The 16396-nt window shown below is 35.7% G+C and overlaps 1 protein-coding gene across 2 annotated transcripts in view; it reads left to right on the top strand.

Annotated features, from left to right (window-relative positions):
- Positions 1 to 1871: 1871 nt before the first annotated feature.
- The window catches only part of gnas (GNAS complex locus), a 33307-nt gene continuing 18782 nt past the window's right edge, over positions 1872 to 16396 (top strand). Inside the window, exons 1-3 of one of the 2 annotated variants that reach the window (XM_051112391.1) lie at positions 1872 to 2450; positions 14944 to 15016; positions 16265 to 16319. In XM_051112391.1, coding sequence (XP_050968348.1) covers positions 2195 to 2450; positions 14944 to 15016; positions 16265 to 16319 — 384 coding nt within the window. In that variant the 5' untranslated portion in view covers positions 1872 to 2194. Of the gene's footprint in view, positions 2451 to 11565; positions 12893 to 14943; positions 15017 to 16264; positions 16320 to 16396 lie in introns of those variants that run through there. The other variant, XM_051112392.1, reaches the window with a different exon arrangement.

Here is a 16396-nt window from a genome sequence, read left to right as displayed (position 1 = left end):
AAATTTCTGAACAGTAGGATTTTTAATGTTTTTTAAAAGAATTCTCTTCTGCTCACCATCCTGCATTTATTTGATCCTAAATACAGCAAAAGCAGTAATATTGTGAAATATTTCTACTATTTAAAATAACCGCTTTCTGTTTGAATATATTTTAAATATGTTTATTTATTCCTGTGATCAAAGCTACATTTTCAGCATCATTACTCCAGTCTTCAGCGTCACATGATCCTTGAGAAATCATTCTAACATTCCAGATTTGCTGTTCAAGAAACATTTTTATTATTATTACTATTATCAGTATTTAAAACAGTTGGGTATATTTCCAAAGATCCAAAGATCAGAATTTTTATGAAATAAAAAGCTTTGTAACATTATTTACTATAGCATTCAATATATATGTTGGAAAGAGATTATAAAAATGAATACTTTTATTTAGCAAGGATGCTTTAAATCAATCAAAAGTAATGATGAATACATTTATAATATACAAAAGATTTCTATTTCAGTTTAAGGAAGGAAAGTAGGAAGGAAAGAAGGAAGGAAGGAAAGGATGTGTGGCCAAGTATGGTAACCCATACTCGGAATTTGTGCTCTGCATTTAACCCATCCAAGTGCACACACACAGTAGTGAGTAGTCAACAAACACGCACACACCCAGGTTATTCACTCCTCCCACCCTCAATCCTTGGGACTCTAACCCACAACCTTTCAGTTAAAAGTTACAAGTTCGACTCCCTAGCCATTAGCCAACGGCTAATTTAATAGAAATAGATAAATAAATCTTCTGAACTTACAGCAAATCAGAATATTAGAATGGTTTTTGAAGGATCATGTGACACTGAAGACTGGAGTAATGATGCTGAAAATTCAGCTTTGAAATCACAGGAATAAATTACATTTTAAATCATTTTCAAATATAAAACAGCTATTTTAAATAGTACAAATATTTCAGAATTTTACTGTTTTGCTGTACTTTGGATCAAATAAACACAGGCCTGGTGAGCAAAAGAGACGTGTTTAAAAAAAAAAAAACTTTTGACTGGTAGTGTATTTTTGATTATAAGTATTTTAAAAAGTAAAACAAACAAACAAGAAAATTTATGTAAAAATCTAAAAGCTATCTGAACGAGCATGATGCTGCTGGTACACTACAATATATCTAGAAATAATTTGCAGCTGTCAAGTCTGTCATGAACGTTGCATGTTGATGTACAACAACGCCATCTACAGGATTATTGAATCTGTTATATTTTGTGCACCCTGTACCCCCAAAAGATGTAATGGCTAATAACAGACTCAATCCTAAAACTGAGCTTTAGGTACCAAAAAAAATGTATTTGTCTAAAATAATAAAACACTCATACTGTAAAATAACCCAAAACAGATTAAGCTAAATAAATCTTAATCTGCATCATATAATAAAACTAAAAACTAAAAAAAAAAAGATAAAAGGAATACTCGGGTTTACAAAACTAAAATTGTGCTATTTTTCTCCGTATGACGTCACGGAATGACCTTTTTTTTACTCAATGAACAACAACATTATACAACACTATGAATAACAACCGCGATAAAATTACCCCCAGGAGGAACACTTGAAATAAACACTTAACTTCATTCAATATGTGTTTTTTATGAGTACATTTATGCCTTAATATAAACTTTTGTCTATGTATGTATGGAATGGAATCAAAATGATGATAAGATTAATGAAATCAAATTGTTTTTCATCTTCCTTAGGATAATTTGTGAAGCCACAAATATTTGACCAACGTCACGGAGTGAGTGACCTCCCCCTGCTGCTCGTGAAAATTTAACGCTGTGCAAAAGTTGCGACGCAGAACTGATCTCAGGTCAGCCCGCGAGAGCGAGCGGAGCGGCGAGAGCTCCAGCGGACAAGGAGGGACTTGGAGCGGCGGCCAGAAATAGTAGAGAAAAAATAACAAACAGTGAAAAGTACGCTATGCGTGTCAGGTCAAAGTTCACTCTTGTCCATTCGTGAATATCAAAAACTGAGGAACAACCCGATGAGGCTAACTGACACCTTGGGAGAGCCTTGCGCGATAAGGCTGTAAGGGATAGCGAGCCTTCTCTCCACCTGACCTGGATAACCATCATCATCATGGTGTTCTTATCCTGCAAGACTTTTCCAGTCGAATGTTAAACACCTCAAGGATCGATCCCAGCACTGGCCATGGGGATGTGTCACAGCTTCAGATCTAGGTTATCCCAATCGGCGATATCATACACCGGCGGGCGGACCGGTGCGAATCCCGGGATCGATGTCGAGTCCGGCCACTCGGACAGTTGTGACCCGCAGCTCAGAGAGCGCCGGCGGGTGGAGGAGAGGGCGCGGGTCAAAGCGGATAACAAGCGCAGTCGAAACATTGACAAGAACCTGAGAGCGGAGAAGAGAGAGTACAAGCAAACGCACAGGCTGCTGCTGTTAGGTAAGAACCGACTTTCTAGGATGGGGCGACTACTTTATCTGCCGTCAGGGTAAATGAGAGCAGCCACGAGCCGATGCATCCGACGGAAAGTTTGCGACTGGCCCCTTAAAACACGTTACCATGGTAACCATCGTTTCCACCTAAATACTGTGGTAGCTTGTTAAGCATTAGAGGTGATAATGGCGTGGTTTTAATGACTCAGACAAGTAAAATGAGCATGAACAAGTTTAAAATGCATTAAAGTTGTTTAAAATGGACCACTTCAGAGGTCTTGGCCTTTTCGACCGTATAACAATTAGAATGTAGTATCTGTTGAATTTATATAAACATTCCATATAAAAAATGGTAAAAAAATTAATTACCATCTTTACTAAAGTACTAAATTGAATGCTTTAATTAGTTACATTATTATTGATTATAAAATTATACTTTTTACTTTGTTTTTCATTTACACCTGATACAAATGAGATCCTGGACCCCGGAGTCCAATTTTTGAAATTTAGATTTATACTTTGTCTGAAGCTGAATAAATAAGCTTTCCATTGATGTATGGTTTGTTAGGATAGGACAGTATTTGAAAATCTGGAATCTGAGGGTGCAAAAAAATCGAAATATTGATAAAATCGCTTTTGAAGTTGTCCAAATGAAGTTCTTAGTAATGCATATTACTAATCAGAAATTAAGTTGATATATTTACGGTGGGAAATGTACAAAATATCTTCATGGAACATGATCTTTACTTAATATTCTAATGATTTTTGGCCTAATGGTTAGGGAGTCGGGCTTGTAACCAAAAGGTTGCAGGTTCGAGTCCCAGGTCCGGCAGGGATTGAAGGTGGGGGGGAGTGAATAACCAGCGCTCTCTCCACCCTCAATACCACGACTGAGGTGAGTCCCTTGAGCAAACCCCCAACTGCTCCCCGGGCGCCGCAGCGATAGCAATATGGCTGCCCACTGCTCTGGGTGTGTGTGTGTGTTCACTGCTGTGTGTGTGCACTTGGATGGGTTAAATGCAGAGCACAAATTCCAAGTATGGGTCACCATACTTGGCCTCACATCACATCCTGTCCTTTCCTGCCTTTCCTGTATTTTTGGCTATTGCTACAATTGTACCCGTGCTACTTAAGACTGTAAAAATAGTTGTATCTTGGCCAAATATTGTCCTATCATAATAAACCATACATCCATTGAAAGCTTTTTTTATTCAGCTTTCTGGTGTAGAAAACTGACCCTTATGACTGGTTTTGTGGTCCAGGGTCACAAATTACATATTTTGCAGGTCATCATGACTAAAAAGACCATTTGTGACCCTGGACCACAAAACCAGTCATAAGGGTCAGTTTTTATACACCAGAAAGCTGAATAAAAAAGCTTTCCATGGATGTATGGTTTGTTATAAAATCTGGAATCTGAGGGTGCAAAAAAATTGAAATATTGAGAAAATCCCCACAAAATACAAAATATCTTAATGGAACATGATCTTTACTTAATATCCTAATGTTTTTCGACATAAAAGGAAAATATATATATTATTTTGACCCATACAATGTATTGTTGGCTATTGCTACAAATATCAGTGCTACTTACGACTGGTTTTGTGGTCACATTTTGGTTTAAAAGCAGTGTTGGGGAAAATTACTTTTAAAAGTAATGCATTACAATTTTGCGTTACTCCCTGAAAAAAAGGAAACTATTTATGTTACTTAGTTACTTTTTATGGAAAGTAATTTGTTACGTTACTTTTGCGTTACTTTAAATCAGGGCAGGCTTGCTTCTTTGATTTTAATATAAAACAATTCTAATGTAAAAGCCCTTTTACACCAAAAGTTAAATGAATTCACCTCAGACTGAAAGAAAAGTACATTTATGCAGGAGATCACTCTTCAGCTATAAAAAAAATGAACTGGTTAATAAAATGGGATTAAATACATAAAAGATATTTGTTTTATTTAACATATTCAATTATTGCAGAGTTTGCAAGGAGACTTGTCAATCAATAAATGGGGAAAAAAGTAACTGGCGTTACTTATTTAAAAAAATGACTCAGATATTTTCTTAGAAATTCAAAATTAATGAGTTACTTTACTAATTACCTAACTCAAGTTACTTGTAATGCGTTACCCCCAACACTGGTTAAAAGTATCTATGGACAGGATTTGTTACCAGAGAATGGAATTAATATACGTATATATATTTACTAAACGAGTCCTAATTCTGTTCTCTGCTAATCAACAGCAGGCCACAGATGCTGCTTGTATAATTATTATATAACATAAAATGCATGTACAATAAATAATACACTTACAATGGAAGTCAAGATATGCATAGATGTGGTTTAATTACAGAAATGTGCAGCTTTTATTATCAGTTAATTAATTAATCAAATCAAATAATTAATCAATTTAATTTGTGTGTGTGTGTGTGTGTGTGTGAAGGGATGAATCAAATAAATAGATTTATTTTTTAGGAAAATGCATTGTAATGTTCATATTATCCATCTTTTGTAGTACACAATATTAGAATTATGTTCTAATTAGTGTGTTGCAGATCATATAACACTAATTAATGCTAAAGGTATCCAGATAGTATATTATTTTCAGTAGATTTTAGAAGCTGGATCCATGCATTAGAAAAGGAGTTGATTGTATTTTTCAGTTGTTTAAAAATAGCATTAAATTGTGTGTAGAATTTGTTTTACCCATGCTCTCATTCAAAGGTTTATTTATTTACGTACTAAAATCGTATGTTCATTTAATAAATCCACGTAATCTGTAGACACTGTAAAAACTACAAATCCATATATAAAAAAAACAATGCACCTCCTTTTACTAACCATTTGCTGAGAAAGAAAATGAAGCAATTGCATTTTTCTTTTTAAGTTTCAGGTCCTATTTTGTACTTGGTCCATAAAAACTGTTTTGTGGTATTTTGGTGGAAACGATGGTCATCCTGGTTTTCGGTCGGCCACTGAAAAACATCGATTGACCACTATTCTGAATATGTCTATAGTGCAAAAAGAGAATTTAAATTTGGAGTGAGCTCTTCAACTCAGATTAAACCTGGTTTCTGTCATGGACTGTCATAACAATGAAAACATCTGGTCAAGATCTAATCTGTGACAGGAAAACTGGCCCTACTTGTTTTTTTTTTTTTTTTTTTTTTTTTGTCAAGCAAAGAATAAAATAATAACTCAGACATATTTTGCAGAAGATAAATCTAGACATTCTGCTGATTCCGGTCTAAAATTGTACAAAAGTGAAGTGAAACCATTTTCCGAAGGCCGTTTTATTTTCTAAAACTGCAGCGCTATTCTTGTGGCATACGTTTGATTATTTTTTCCCCTTCCGTCTACTTCTGCACTGGTTGCGCGGCTCAACTTCCTCTTAGGATAAAATATTTTTTGTAAACCGAGATGAGATGTAATGTCTCTATGGCCATCGTTTTTGTCGAAATTTTCTAGAACCACTGCCTTTTTTTTTCTTCCTCATAAGCTGGTTGAATTTTTTTGGACTTCCCCTTCGGCCTGTCTTGGAGGTGTAAACAACGTTAGAGCAGACTTGGTTTATTAAAGTAGTATTACACAAGGCCTCATATGTCGCTACCTTTATGAGAGCTGTTCTTCTTTTTATTAACAAGTTACACAAGAAAAGGAGGGCAGTCTGACGACACAAACGAAGAAACTGTTAAGCTCTGTGACCAAAATACTCTAGTCATGCGGGTGCTCGGTTCAAAACAGATGACACACACATACAAAGCTGATTGTTGCAACCTTAGAATGTAGGAAAGCGATCTCTGTGTGTGTTGTGTGTTTTATGGGGCTTGGCCGGTAGTGTTTGTGTGCGCTTGCCTAAAAAGGAAGTCTGCTTATGAAGTGTGTCCTTCTTTCTTAACAGTTTGTCATTTTAGGGCAGAATCAACCTCATTGAAAATGTCTGTAGCTTAACTTGGCGTCTTTTGATGTGGCCGCTTTTGACTGCCGCCTCTGTTGTTGAGGCTGGATGTCGCTGCTCACAGCTGCAAGCCCACAAGTGTAATGTCTTATTTTAAGTGATTGCTGTTATTGCTCACTTAAACAGAATCACATCCTCTCATGAAGGATGAAATATTGCATGAAATCAAATGAATGGACTCATAAGGAGTCCACTGTTGATCATGCAACTTCATGCAGGGCATGACAAAAGACATTCAACACATACCACGTCCAGTTTTAATAGAATCAGTGGCTGTTAACCTCTGGTTACACACAACTAAATTAATCCAATTGGTCCGTAATGGATGCTGAAACTTCATCATGTTGATTGTCACCGGTAACAATAGTTTTTTTTGTTCAGGGTGAAATTTTGAGCAAGGCATGCAGTTCTTAATATAACATTAGACAAGGAGAAGGTGACTAATTCCCCGAATTACCTCGTTCCTTGAAAGGGACTGTCTTATGTAATTTGACATAACACAAATGGGTCCTGAGTTAAAGGTTGGACTGTATTAAATCTCATTGTGTAACAGTGCTGTACCTCTTATTGTCAGGCGAAAAAAAATCACATAGAGCATCATTAAAGGAGCGACCTAACTTATCTAACAACTACTCAAAGTACTTATCAAACACTACTCATATTTTCTTCAAAAGGGATCAAAATGTTATTAAATATTAAATTAATAAGCTTCCTATTTTCTCAGAAAATTACAATACTCATTTTTTGTACACACATCTTTTTTTGTACCACAGATTTTTGATTTTTCATCATGCAGACTCAAAATAGAACAAAATATATACAAGAGGGGTAAGTTAATACATAATATAAAAATCATGGCTAAATAAACAAGAATAATACATAAAACTAGGGCTGCACAATTAATCGAATTTCTAATCGATGCCACAATTATGTTTTAAGGAACAATTACAACAAAAATCCACTTACATCATTCTGCTTTCTTAAGATGTGTGGATGCGTGTGTATGTGTGTATATTTTTCCTACAGGTTATCTTAAGTTTTTTTCTCATTGTTTTTATTTTTAAATTTTTACTTTTTTATATTTAAAGAAGAAACTATATATAAAATGTGTCATGCAGTTGCTTCAAACAATGGTATAAAGTTTTTCAAAACATAATTTAATGTAAATTGTCATAATCATAATTAATAATCGCAATTACAATTTCAAGGGAATAATCGACAATTATGATTTTTGTCATAATCGTGCAGCCCTACATAAAACAATTAATTAATTATGAATTTTGGCAAATAAAACAAAGACAAACTTTACACTACCAGTCAAAAGTGTTCATGTTTTTTAAAGAAGTCTCTTCTGCTCACCAAGTCTGCATTTATTTGATCCAAAGTACAGCAAAAGCAGTAATTTTTTTGTAATATTTTTACTATTTAAAATAACTGTTTTCTATTTGAATATATTTAGAATGCAGTGTTTTCCTGTGATTTCAGAGCTGATTTTTTGGCATCTTTACTCCAGTCACATGATCCTTCAGAAATCATTCTAATATTCTAACTTGCTGCTTAAAAACATGTATTATTATTATTATGTTGATAACAGCTGAGTAGAATTTTTTCAGGTATCTTTGATGAATGGAAAGTTCATAAGAATAACATTTTAGCTAAAATCGATCTTTTTTGTAAAATTTGAATTTGAAAAGTATTAATTTTTATAATTTCTTTCCCCCCAAAAGGCTTTTGAACAGCATAGTTTATAATGTTACAAAAGCTTTTTATTTTTTTTATCTTTCTTTCTGTTCATCAAAGAGTCCTGAATGTACTGTTTTACTGTTCATAATATTAATAATAAATGTTTCTTGAACAGCAAATCAGCTGTTTAGAATGATTAGAATGATTTTTGAAGGATTGTGTGACACTGAAGACTGTAGTAATGATGCTGAAAATGTAGCTTTCATCACAGGTATAAATTACATTCTAAAATATATTCAAATATATTTTAAATAGTAAAAATATTTCTAAATTTCTTTAGAAATAACTTCGGATCAAATAAATGCAGGCTTGGTGAGCAGAAGAGACTTCTTTAAAAATATTAAAAATGGTACTGTCCAAAAACTCTGTCTGGTAGTGTCGGTTAATGCATAATCTAAAAAATAATCATGGCAAATTAAATAAGAATAAAACATAAAACAATTAATTAATAATGAATTATGGCAAATAAAAAAGATGAACATTTTTTAACACGTTGTCTTCTGAAAAGTCCCTGAAATTAAAACTGAATGTTGCAAAGCTGCATGTTGGATCCTAAAATAAAATTGTGTCGCCATACTCAATATGTCAGAGCATTTTGTCCACAGAAATACTGGCTATGACTCCTTAAAATGTGGTGAAAGAACACTGTTATGGATAATAAACATTATGTAAACTGAAAAACAGTGAAACAGTATCCAACAATATTCATTCACTGTAAATCAGTTATCATACAAATCAAAGTAAAAAGCAAAGGAAAAGACTTAAGACTTGTAAGGATAACAAGTTATGTTTTCCACAACTGCTAAATCATTTTATTTGGATGGGCATTTCTTAAATAGAAAAGTTAACAACTGTGAGATTAAATAATTATTATTGTTAGAGAATGTGCATATGTAATGGATATTTTGTGTTTTGCGCTCTCTCAAACTTATTCTTAATCACAGACTGTGTATATATTGTCTGATTATCCTCATTTAGAACTGTCGCATACAGAGTTCGGACACAAATAGTTTGACAAAAGAACTTGTCTGCTGGAGAGCATTATTAGAGAAATGCTGCCACCTTCTGGTGACAGATCATAGCGTAGTGTACTCAAACCCAAGAGTCATCTCATCTTCCTTACACTACCCATGCATCCTTTTATTTAAAGGTGATAACTTTGGTTTTATGTCAGTATTGAATTTAACTGTACATGGATGTGACCACTGAGGAACTTGTTAACTTTGTGTCAATTAGTTCAGGCTTAAACTTGTAACACTCCTTGTAACACTTCACCTTGTTTCCAAATGAGTCTGTTTAGTCTCTGCCCCCGAATGCCACACAAAGATTATAGGATCAAAAATAGACCACAGGGTGTCAAAAAATAGCTCAACGAAACGTCATTTTCCTATTCGGTCACTGTCATACTGTAGTTTATCTCTCATGTGTTGACATCACGTTGACTTTTGTATGATCTCTTATACTAGAACTATGTGTCTGGATTCTTTTGTTTACTGTCTGACTAGCAGCATGTTACTATTTTAAGCCTTTGTTTGGAGCGGCATAAATATATGAGGAAAATCAATGACTTAAGTTAACACATCAAGGCACCAGATATAGACTTCATTTATGTTTGGGTTTAGACTTACTATAGCTTGAATAAAAAAATATCAGTGGCATGACTTTTCTTTTTTAGCTGAAGGAAAAGAATAATAAAACTTCTAGATTATAATTCACACCGGCCAACGCATGTGATGTCTTAAAAATATATATACATATATAAAGTACAAGTAAAGTTTATTGCCAGATCAGTATACATTTTTTTTCTAGCATGTCTGAGGAATATAATGTGTGACATTTGTAAGTTTACACTAAACAAGTAATATTTTGAGTATATGCTCAGACAGGTTTTATTCAAATAATTTTACTATTTAATTTTACTTTAATTTAGAGTGAATGTAGCTAAGAAGTCTTTCTGGCATTCTGTTTAGTCTAATGAATGTAGCCATTAATTGCCAAAATAGAAGATATATGCTGGTGCCATAGATTGTCATTTAGTGTTTTGGTACATAATTGATTTATATTGCACATGTAATACATCACGAAGGCTATGTCTGTGGAGATTCTCAGCGGGCGGATCAAAACGTATAATACTTTTTCAAGCTAAACCTACTTAAAAATACTCGCAGGAGGACCCAGCAGTTTTCAAAATAGAAAATACTGTTGTAGGACGTTTTTTTAATTATTAAATAATAAGAAGCACTTTTAACGATTCAAATGAACATGAGCCTGGAGTCTGTACACCTTTGGCTGGTGAATCATTCTGTGACATTGCTTTCAGCGTATGTTCTACTTCTGGTTGCTATGGTTGTATGTTGTTGCTATATTGGAAATATTATGGCTTAAATCAGTGGCTGTAAAAATATACCTTCAAAATATTTGCCCTTTTAATGCATTAAGAAGTAACTTGTTCTTCTGTTTGCAATTATTTTACACTGCAGTGATTTATAATTAAGTGTCAGTTTATTAATACAATAATTGTTACTTAAAGTTGATAAGGGGTAGTTTTAATTAACATCCACTTAGACTAGGAGATCCTTAGAATTAACAGACAAGGAACACTTAAATTCAAACATTCTTTTAGTAATTTTTAAATATTTACTAATTAAGTGTTAGTTATTTTTAAATACTTGTAAAGAAGAATTGTAGCTTGTATTGCATTCACTTCCCTCAGACGTCCGGTGCCGTTTCAGATACAGAACAGATATAACAAATCAAAAGTAAATTAAGTACAGTTCTTACAAAAGATGTGAGGACTTTTCAGGCTGCAGTACAAATAAATGGTCCTGACAAACTGATTTTATTAAAACTACCAAACATACATTTATAAAAACATTTTTTTCAGTAAGTGCTCTGTGTGATTCGTAAATGTTTTAATTCACTAAAAAGAACCGACTCGTTCGAGTCATTCGTTCGGGAATCGGACTGCACTAGTGGCGCTGTATGTTGGTGATTCATTACAAAGAACCGACTCAAAAGAGCCATCCGTTCGGGAGTCGAACCCCAGTGGTCAGAGTATTTTAGTCCTGTGTTATTTGTGCCTCGGATGCAGAATGTACATTCAAAAACCAACAGCTGACTGAACTGATTTAATTATTACTCGGCTGCGGTGTATGTTGACGAAAGCAGTTCTCGGACCCCAGTCCGAATTAAAACAAGCGTCTTTACATATTTTCAGGTTGAAGCTGTGCTTCAGAGACTAGTGTGTTAAACGTAAGATTATATCGGACTGCCATGCGTATAGGCAGCGAAAATGATCCGTAGTGAAAGATGGATCGGGTGGAATCGCGAACTTTATCACGTATGAATCTTGTCTTCAAAGAGGGCGCCTCGCTCCGCAGAATCGCCGCTTGCTGACGTTTTCGGGCTGTCATGTGATTAGCAGGGTTCAATGAGAGCTGTTTGCCCCACCCATCTCTTCAACGCTGTCTATCTCAATGTACAATTCACTGAGAAAAGGAAATAATCGCTAAAAATACACCCTCGAAAAGGATTCATTCGCCACAATTGGGGATTCAACGCGCTCCGTCCGTAGGGAATCCATCGCTGTCGTTGTGGTATCGGATTTATCTTCACGTCTCCAAATGCACATGATCTACCACCCGAATTCAAGAAGGATACAAAGCGTAGCCTGACAGCGGACTCGGACTGCGATAACCGGTAAAATATCGACGGAATCGGTCGCATTTGCATCTGCGGTTGAAAGAACCGTGAGGATCGCCGCTCGCGTCAAAGCAAAGCCTACGGATGTGAGGAGAAATTCAAATTACGGTAACGGAGAAGACGGCGAAGGGCCTCGTTTGATTTGGACGAGCCGAGAAAAAAGCGATCAGTCACCAGAAGCAGAACAGGAGGGAAAATAGCGTCAATCTGAGGGGAATTTTTCAGCAGCACCACCGTATTTTTCTCGCAGACAACGTCGTTTCGTAACGGAGTTAAAAGGTTCATGTCGGCCACGGCGCAGGGCGGAATGATCCACATGCCGTCATTTTGGTGGAAATATTTATTTTTTTAATTTGTAGCCACCCTTTCTATCTCGTTCTGCCCGTCTCGTTGCATCGGCCGACGGATTCGACAGCGAGACACCGAAAACAATCGCGTTTTGTGGAGCTATTCATGATTTTAATAGGAGTCGCTCGTCATTTCGGGAAACCGACCATGGATTCGCGACGGGAAATTTGCTAAATCGCCGTCGTGGGAAAGCCCAAATCATTCATGTAACGTCGAAGGCTTCGCTGGATGCACATCCATACACAGAAATCTCATATTTTATAGCAGCGAGCGCTCGACAGGACTCGGCCGTCTGTAGGCCGGCCTAGTGTTTTCACCACCACCACCACCACCACCTATTCTCGCCAGTACTAGTCACCCATAGCTTTCATATTTCCCCGTGCTCCCCTGCCCTTATCAGCTCAATCCGGGGAAGTTATGTGCATACGAGTATAAATGTCCCGCTTTTCCATCAAAGTGTTCTGATCGGAGGCCAATCAAGGGATTTGGATCATTTATTCATACGGTAGATACACCTCCCCCCCACCCCACCCCAAAACTTTTCTTGGGTTTTTGGGAAAATGGGTTGTTTGGGCAACAGTAAGACTGAGGACCAGCGAAATGAGGAGAAGGCCCAGCGAGAAGCTAACAAAAAGATAGAGAAACAGCTCCAGAAAGACAAACAGATCTACAGAGCAACTCATCGACTACTACTGTTAGGTAGGTTGGTCTGAAAGCTGCCGAGGTTCTGTCACTGCTGCACATACTTTCCTGCTGGACGCTCTCGGAGTCTGACTGACGCGCGTGACGTCACCGGGGCCTGTCACACGTCGCGTTTGGGGCGATTTTGATTCATTTGTTCGCGTAAATACTGTGGGTACGCACGCGTTTCGATTGGGATTCCTGTGCCGTAGTAGTGGACACCTTAGGGCTTAGCTGGTGGAGAGGCCTGTGGTGCTTCATCCGACAACGCTCAATCACTCCATTCATTCCCATCTGATTTATGTTGAATAGGTTTTGCATTATGTAAATATTTGGCCTCCCATGATTTTATAAGTCATTCACAACTATCTCATGGAGATCCTACGCTCACAAGCGTACACTTGCACATATGCATATGCAGAGCCCTAAACACGTTACGTGTTTCTGTAGGCTGCTGTTCGGGGAGTTTAGGGTGGTTTCTGCATCCTGCTAAATTAGCAGTGTGCTTATTACTGTACGTACATATAGAAATAACTGTTTGGGAGATCAGTGCAGCAGGTTTTGGTTTTTAGTTTTTATTTGTGTATCCAAGACCTGGTAGGACTGTTTGCATAGTACTGTTTTATGGTTTGGCATTCTGGGCATCCCCAAAATGATAATGGCAAAAGATGATGCATACATATTTTGTGCTTTACATTTGAATCAGTTAACATTTTTTAAATGCCTTAAATGTTCATAGTTTAGTTTAGCAATATTAACCAGGCTCAATTTTGTTAATTGAGTCAGTTAAGGTGAAAAATAATTGTAAGTTTGTATGACTTATTTGCTTTCATTAAACTGTAGTGTGTTTATATCAGCATTACGCCGGTCGCCCTGCTCTCAAGATATTGGCGTTGGTGTTATTGGCTATTTAAAAAAAAAAAAAAACAACACGTACACACAACACATATTGGTCTACCACCTTACTCCCTTTAGATAAAATCTGCAAGCGTTTCAATTTCATGGATCTTTCGTAGCACGACGTGAAGTTGTTTGAACTTCAGTTTGATTTGATTTAGTCTCTGTTTAAGAGACGTGCTAACTCTGATAAAACCCAGTTCTCTAACAGCCTATTTGTCCAGATATACAAATGGCTTAAAAGTACCCCATTCTAAATCAAAATCCCATGTATTCAACATGGCGAAGCACTCTAAATCATAATGTCTGCTGTTTAAGGGATATTTCTAGATACCCATGATTCAAGTGTGTCGTAATGATATATGATTTAGGGATGTGTACCAGTGTAATTGGAGCACAAAAGTGGAATTCCTGTATGCAAACAGGCCTATTTGACACAATTGGAGCCTGGTAACAGAATACGTGTTGTGATAAAGAAGTTCCCATCGTACATCTGAACTGAGAGCCTAAATCTGAGGTGTTTCAGTGCTTCTGTAGTTTGTGCTTCACATCTGCAGGGGATAAGTTAACTCTATTCTCATATTTAGCACTTGGATACTCGGACAACTGTGCGCTGTTGACTAGAAATTGTAGAAGGATTCAGCTTTGTCAATGTTTGACAGCTAAGCTCTAAGAGACGTTAGGTGTTGTTTCTAGATAGTTCCTAAATGTTTTGTTTTGCATTTCACTATTTGATTTGATGCAGAGCTAACCAGTTCCTTTTTAGTTGAGGTTTACTTACAATATTGTTAATAATTAAATGAAATATTAGAATCAAAGTATGAAGCATATTATTGAAATCTCATGAGGTATGAAATATGGAAGCAACTGCTGAATAGTCATAATTTTGAAAATCTTAAATTGGTGATATATGATATTCCATATAACACATTTTGTGTGTTAGTGCTTTTTTTTGCAACTGTTGCACACGTTTGCAATGATAATATAATTTATAGACCGTTTTAGATTTTTAGCATGCCATTTCTGCTAGGGGTGCATGTTTAGTTTGCCATTAAAAAGAAATGCTACTGTGAAATTTAATTAATTATTCCTGTTGAATCAGGTGATATCTGACCCCCCCCCCTCCTCCCACATCCCTTGTGATTTATATCTTTCTTTTGCTCGTCTTTCAGGGGCTGGAGAATCGGGGAAAAGCACCATAGTCAAACAGATGCGCATTTTACATGTCAATGGCTTCAATGCTGAGTAAGTATGGCTTCCATGTCTATGGACTTTTTTGATTCCACTTAAGTCAAATGCAAACTAGGTTTTTATTCCGTCCATAAGCGTAGCCTACAGTCAAGTTTGATACAGAGTATAAACAAACCCTGTTTTCATTCATCGTGCCATTTTGTTGGCAGCATCATTGTGCTGTAGCATTTGTCAGTGAAAGTCAGTGAAAGTTTAGGAGGATGTTGATATCAAAAGTCTTTGCGGTAAAGTCGAGCTTTATGTCATTGTGGTGTTGTCTTGATGTAGTGGGACATTCCAGAGTGTTATATTTATAACCTCAGTGTATATGTATTTATTGTAGTGCTTTTTGTATTGTGACAAGACTCTTTTATTAATGTAGCATGATACTGTTCACTGAAAGTCCCATTATAATAAAAAGCTGACTTTTATTTAATAAGCAGTAGTGTTTACCATCATAAAATGGTCTGAAACCAGTTTCGTGATTAAGTTGTTACAATTTACTATACTATGATCTAGTCTTCAAAGAGTGTGGTAAGGGTCTCCAAAAATACTACAGAGGTTACAGAAATACAGGATTTCGACATTTGATTGCTTAAAATAAGGCAAAGGCAAATAATTATTGCATGAATTTGTAAATTAATTGCAGCATCTGTACGACACATTCTAATTTGATGAATCTAAAGCAGGAAGAGTCAAAAAAAAAAAAAAAAAAAAGAATTGGTGTATATGCTGTGTAATTTTAGATATTTTTGTTATGTTGCGCAGGACTCTTTCTCTAATATGTGCTATTTATGCATTTAATATAGTACTCAGTTTATGTATGGTAACGTTTGTATTTTGGCTGTTTTACAACGATTTAAAGCAAATGCAGCTCATCCAATCAGAATTTAGAGATTGCACTGTCAGTTTTATAATACAAGTTATGTTTTTTGTTTTTAACTCCATTCTTACGTAATATGAGACTTAATCATGACTCAATTGTACAAAGTAATTAATTGCGATGATACGCTTTTCATTGGTAAAGTATTTACAGAATTATGCAAACACAGACTTCAAAACAGTTAATTATCATAACCAACTATGTAAAATAATATAAAACCTTTTGTCGAATTTCCAGCAAAAATAACCATGTTGTTATAATGTAATACAATGATATACTGTAAAACAATTCATTTTGTTATATAACAACATTACAGTTATTTCATTTATGTTGCCTGAAAATGAATCGATCGGAAGTAACCAAGTGTTATTGTTTCACAGAGAGAAAAAACAGAAAATTCAAGACATCAAGAATAATATAAAAGAAGCTATAGAGGTAAGTGTTGAAGCTTTTTGAGTTGAGTTGAACTAGTAACCAAGCATGCAATAATGGGAATGCAATGAAACTCTAAT

Source organism: Labeo rohita, chromosome 6 (genome assembly GCF_022985175.1).
Source record: "Labeo rohita strain BAU-BD-2019 chromosome 6, IGBB_LRoh.1.0, whole genome shotgun sequence".
Lineage (NCBI taxonomy): Eukaryota > Metazoa > Chordata > Actinopteri > Cypriniformes > Cyprinidae > Labeo > Labeo rohita.
Note: the sequence above shows the minus strand (reverse complement) of the source record. Positions and strands in the feature narration are given on the sequence as shown.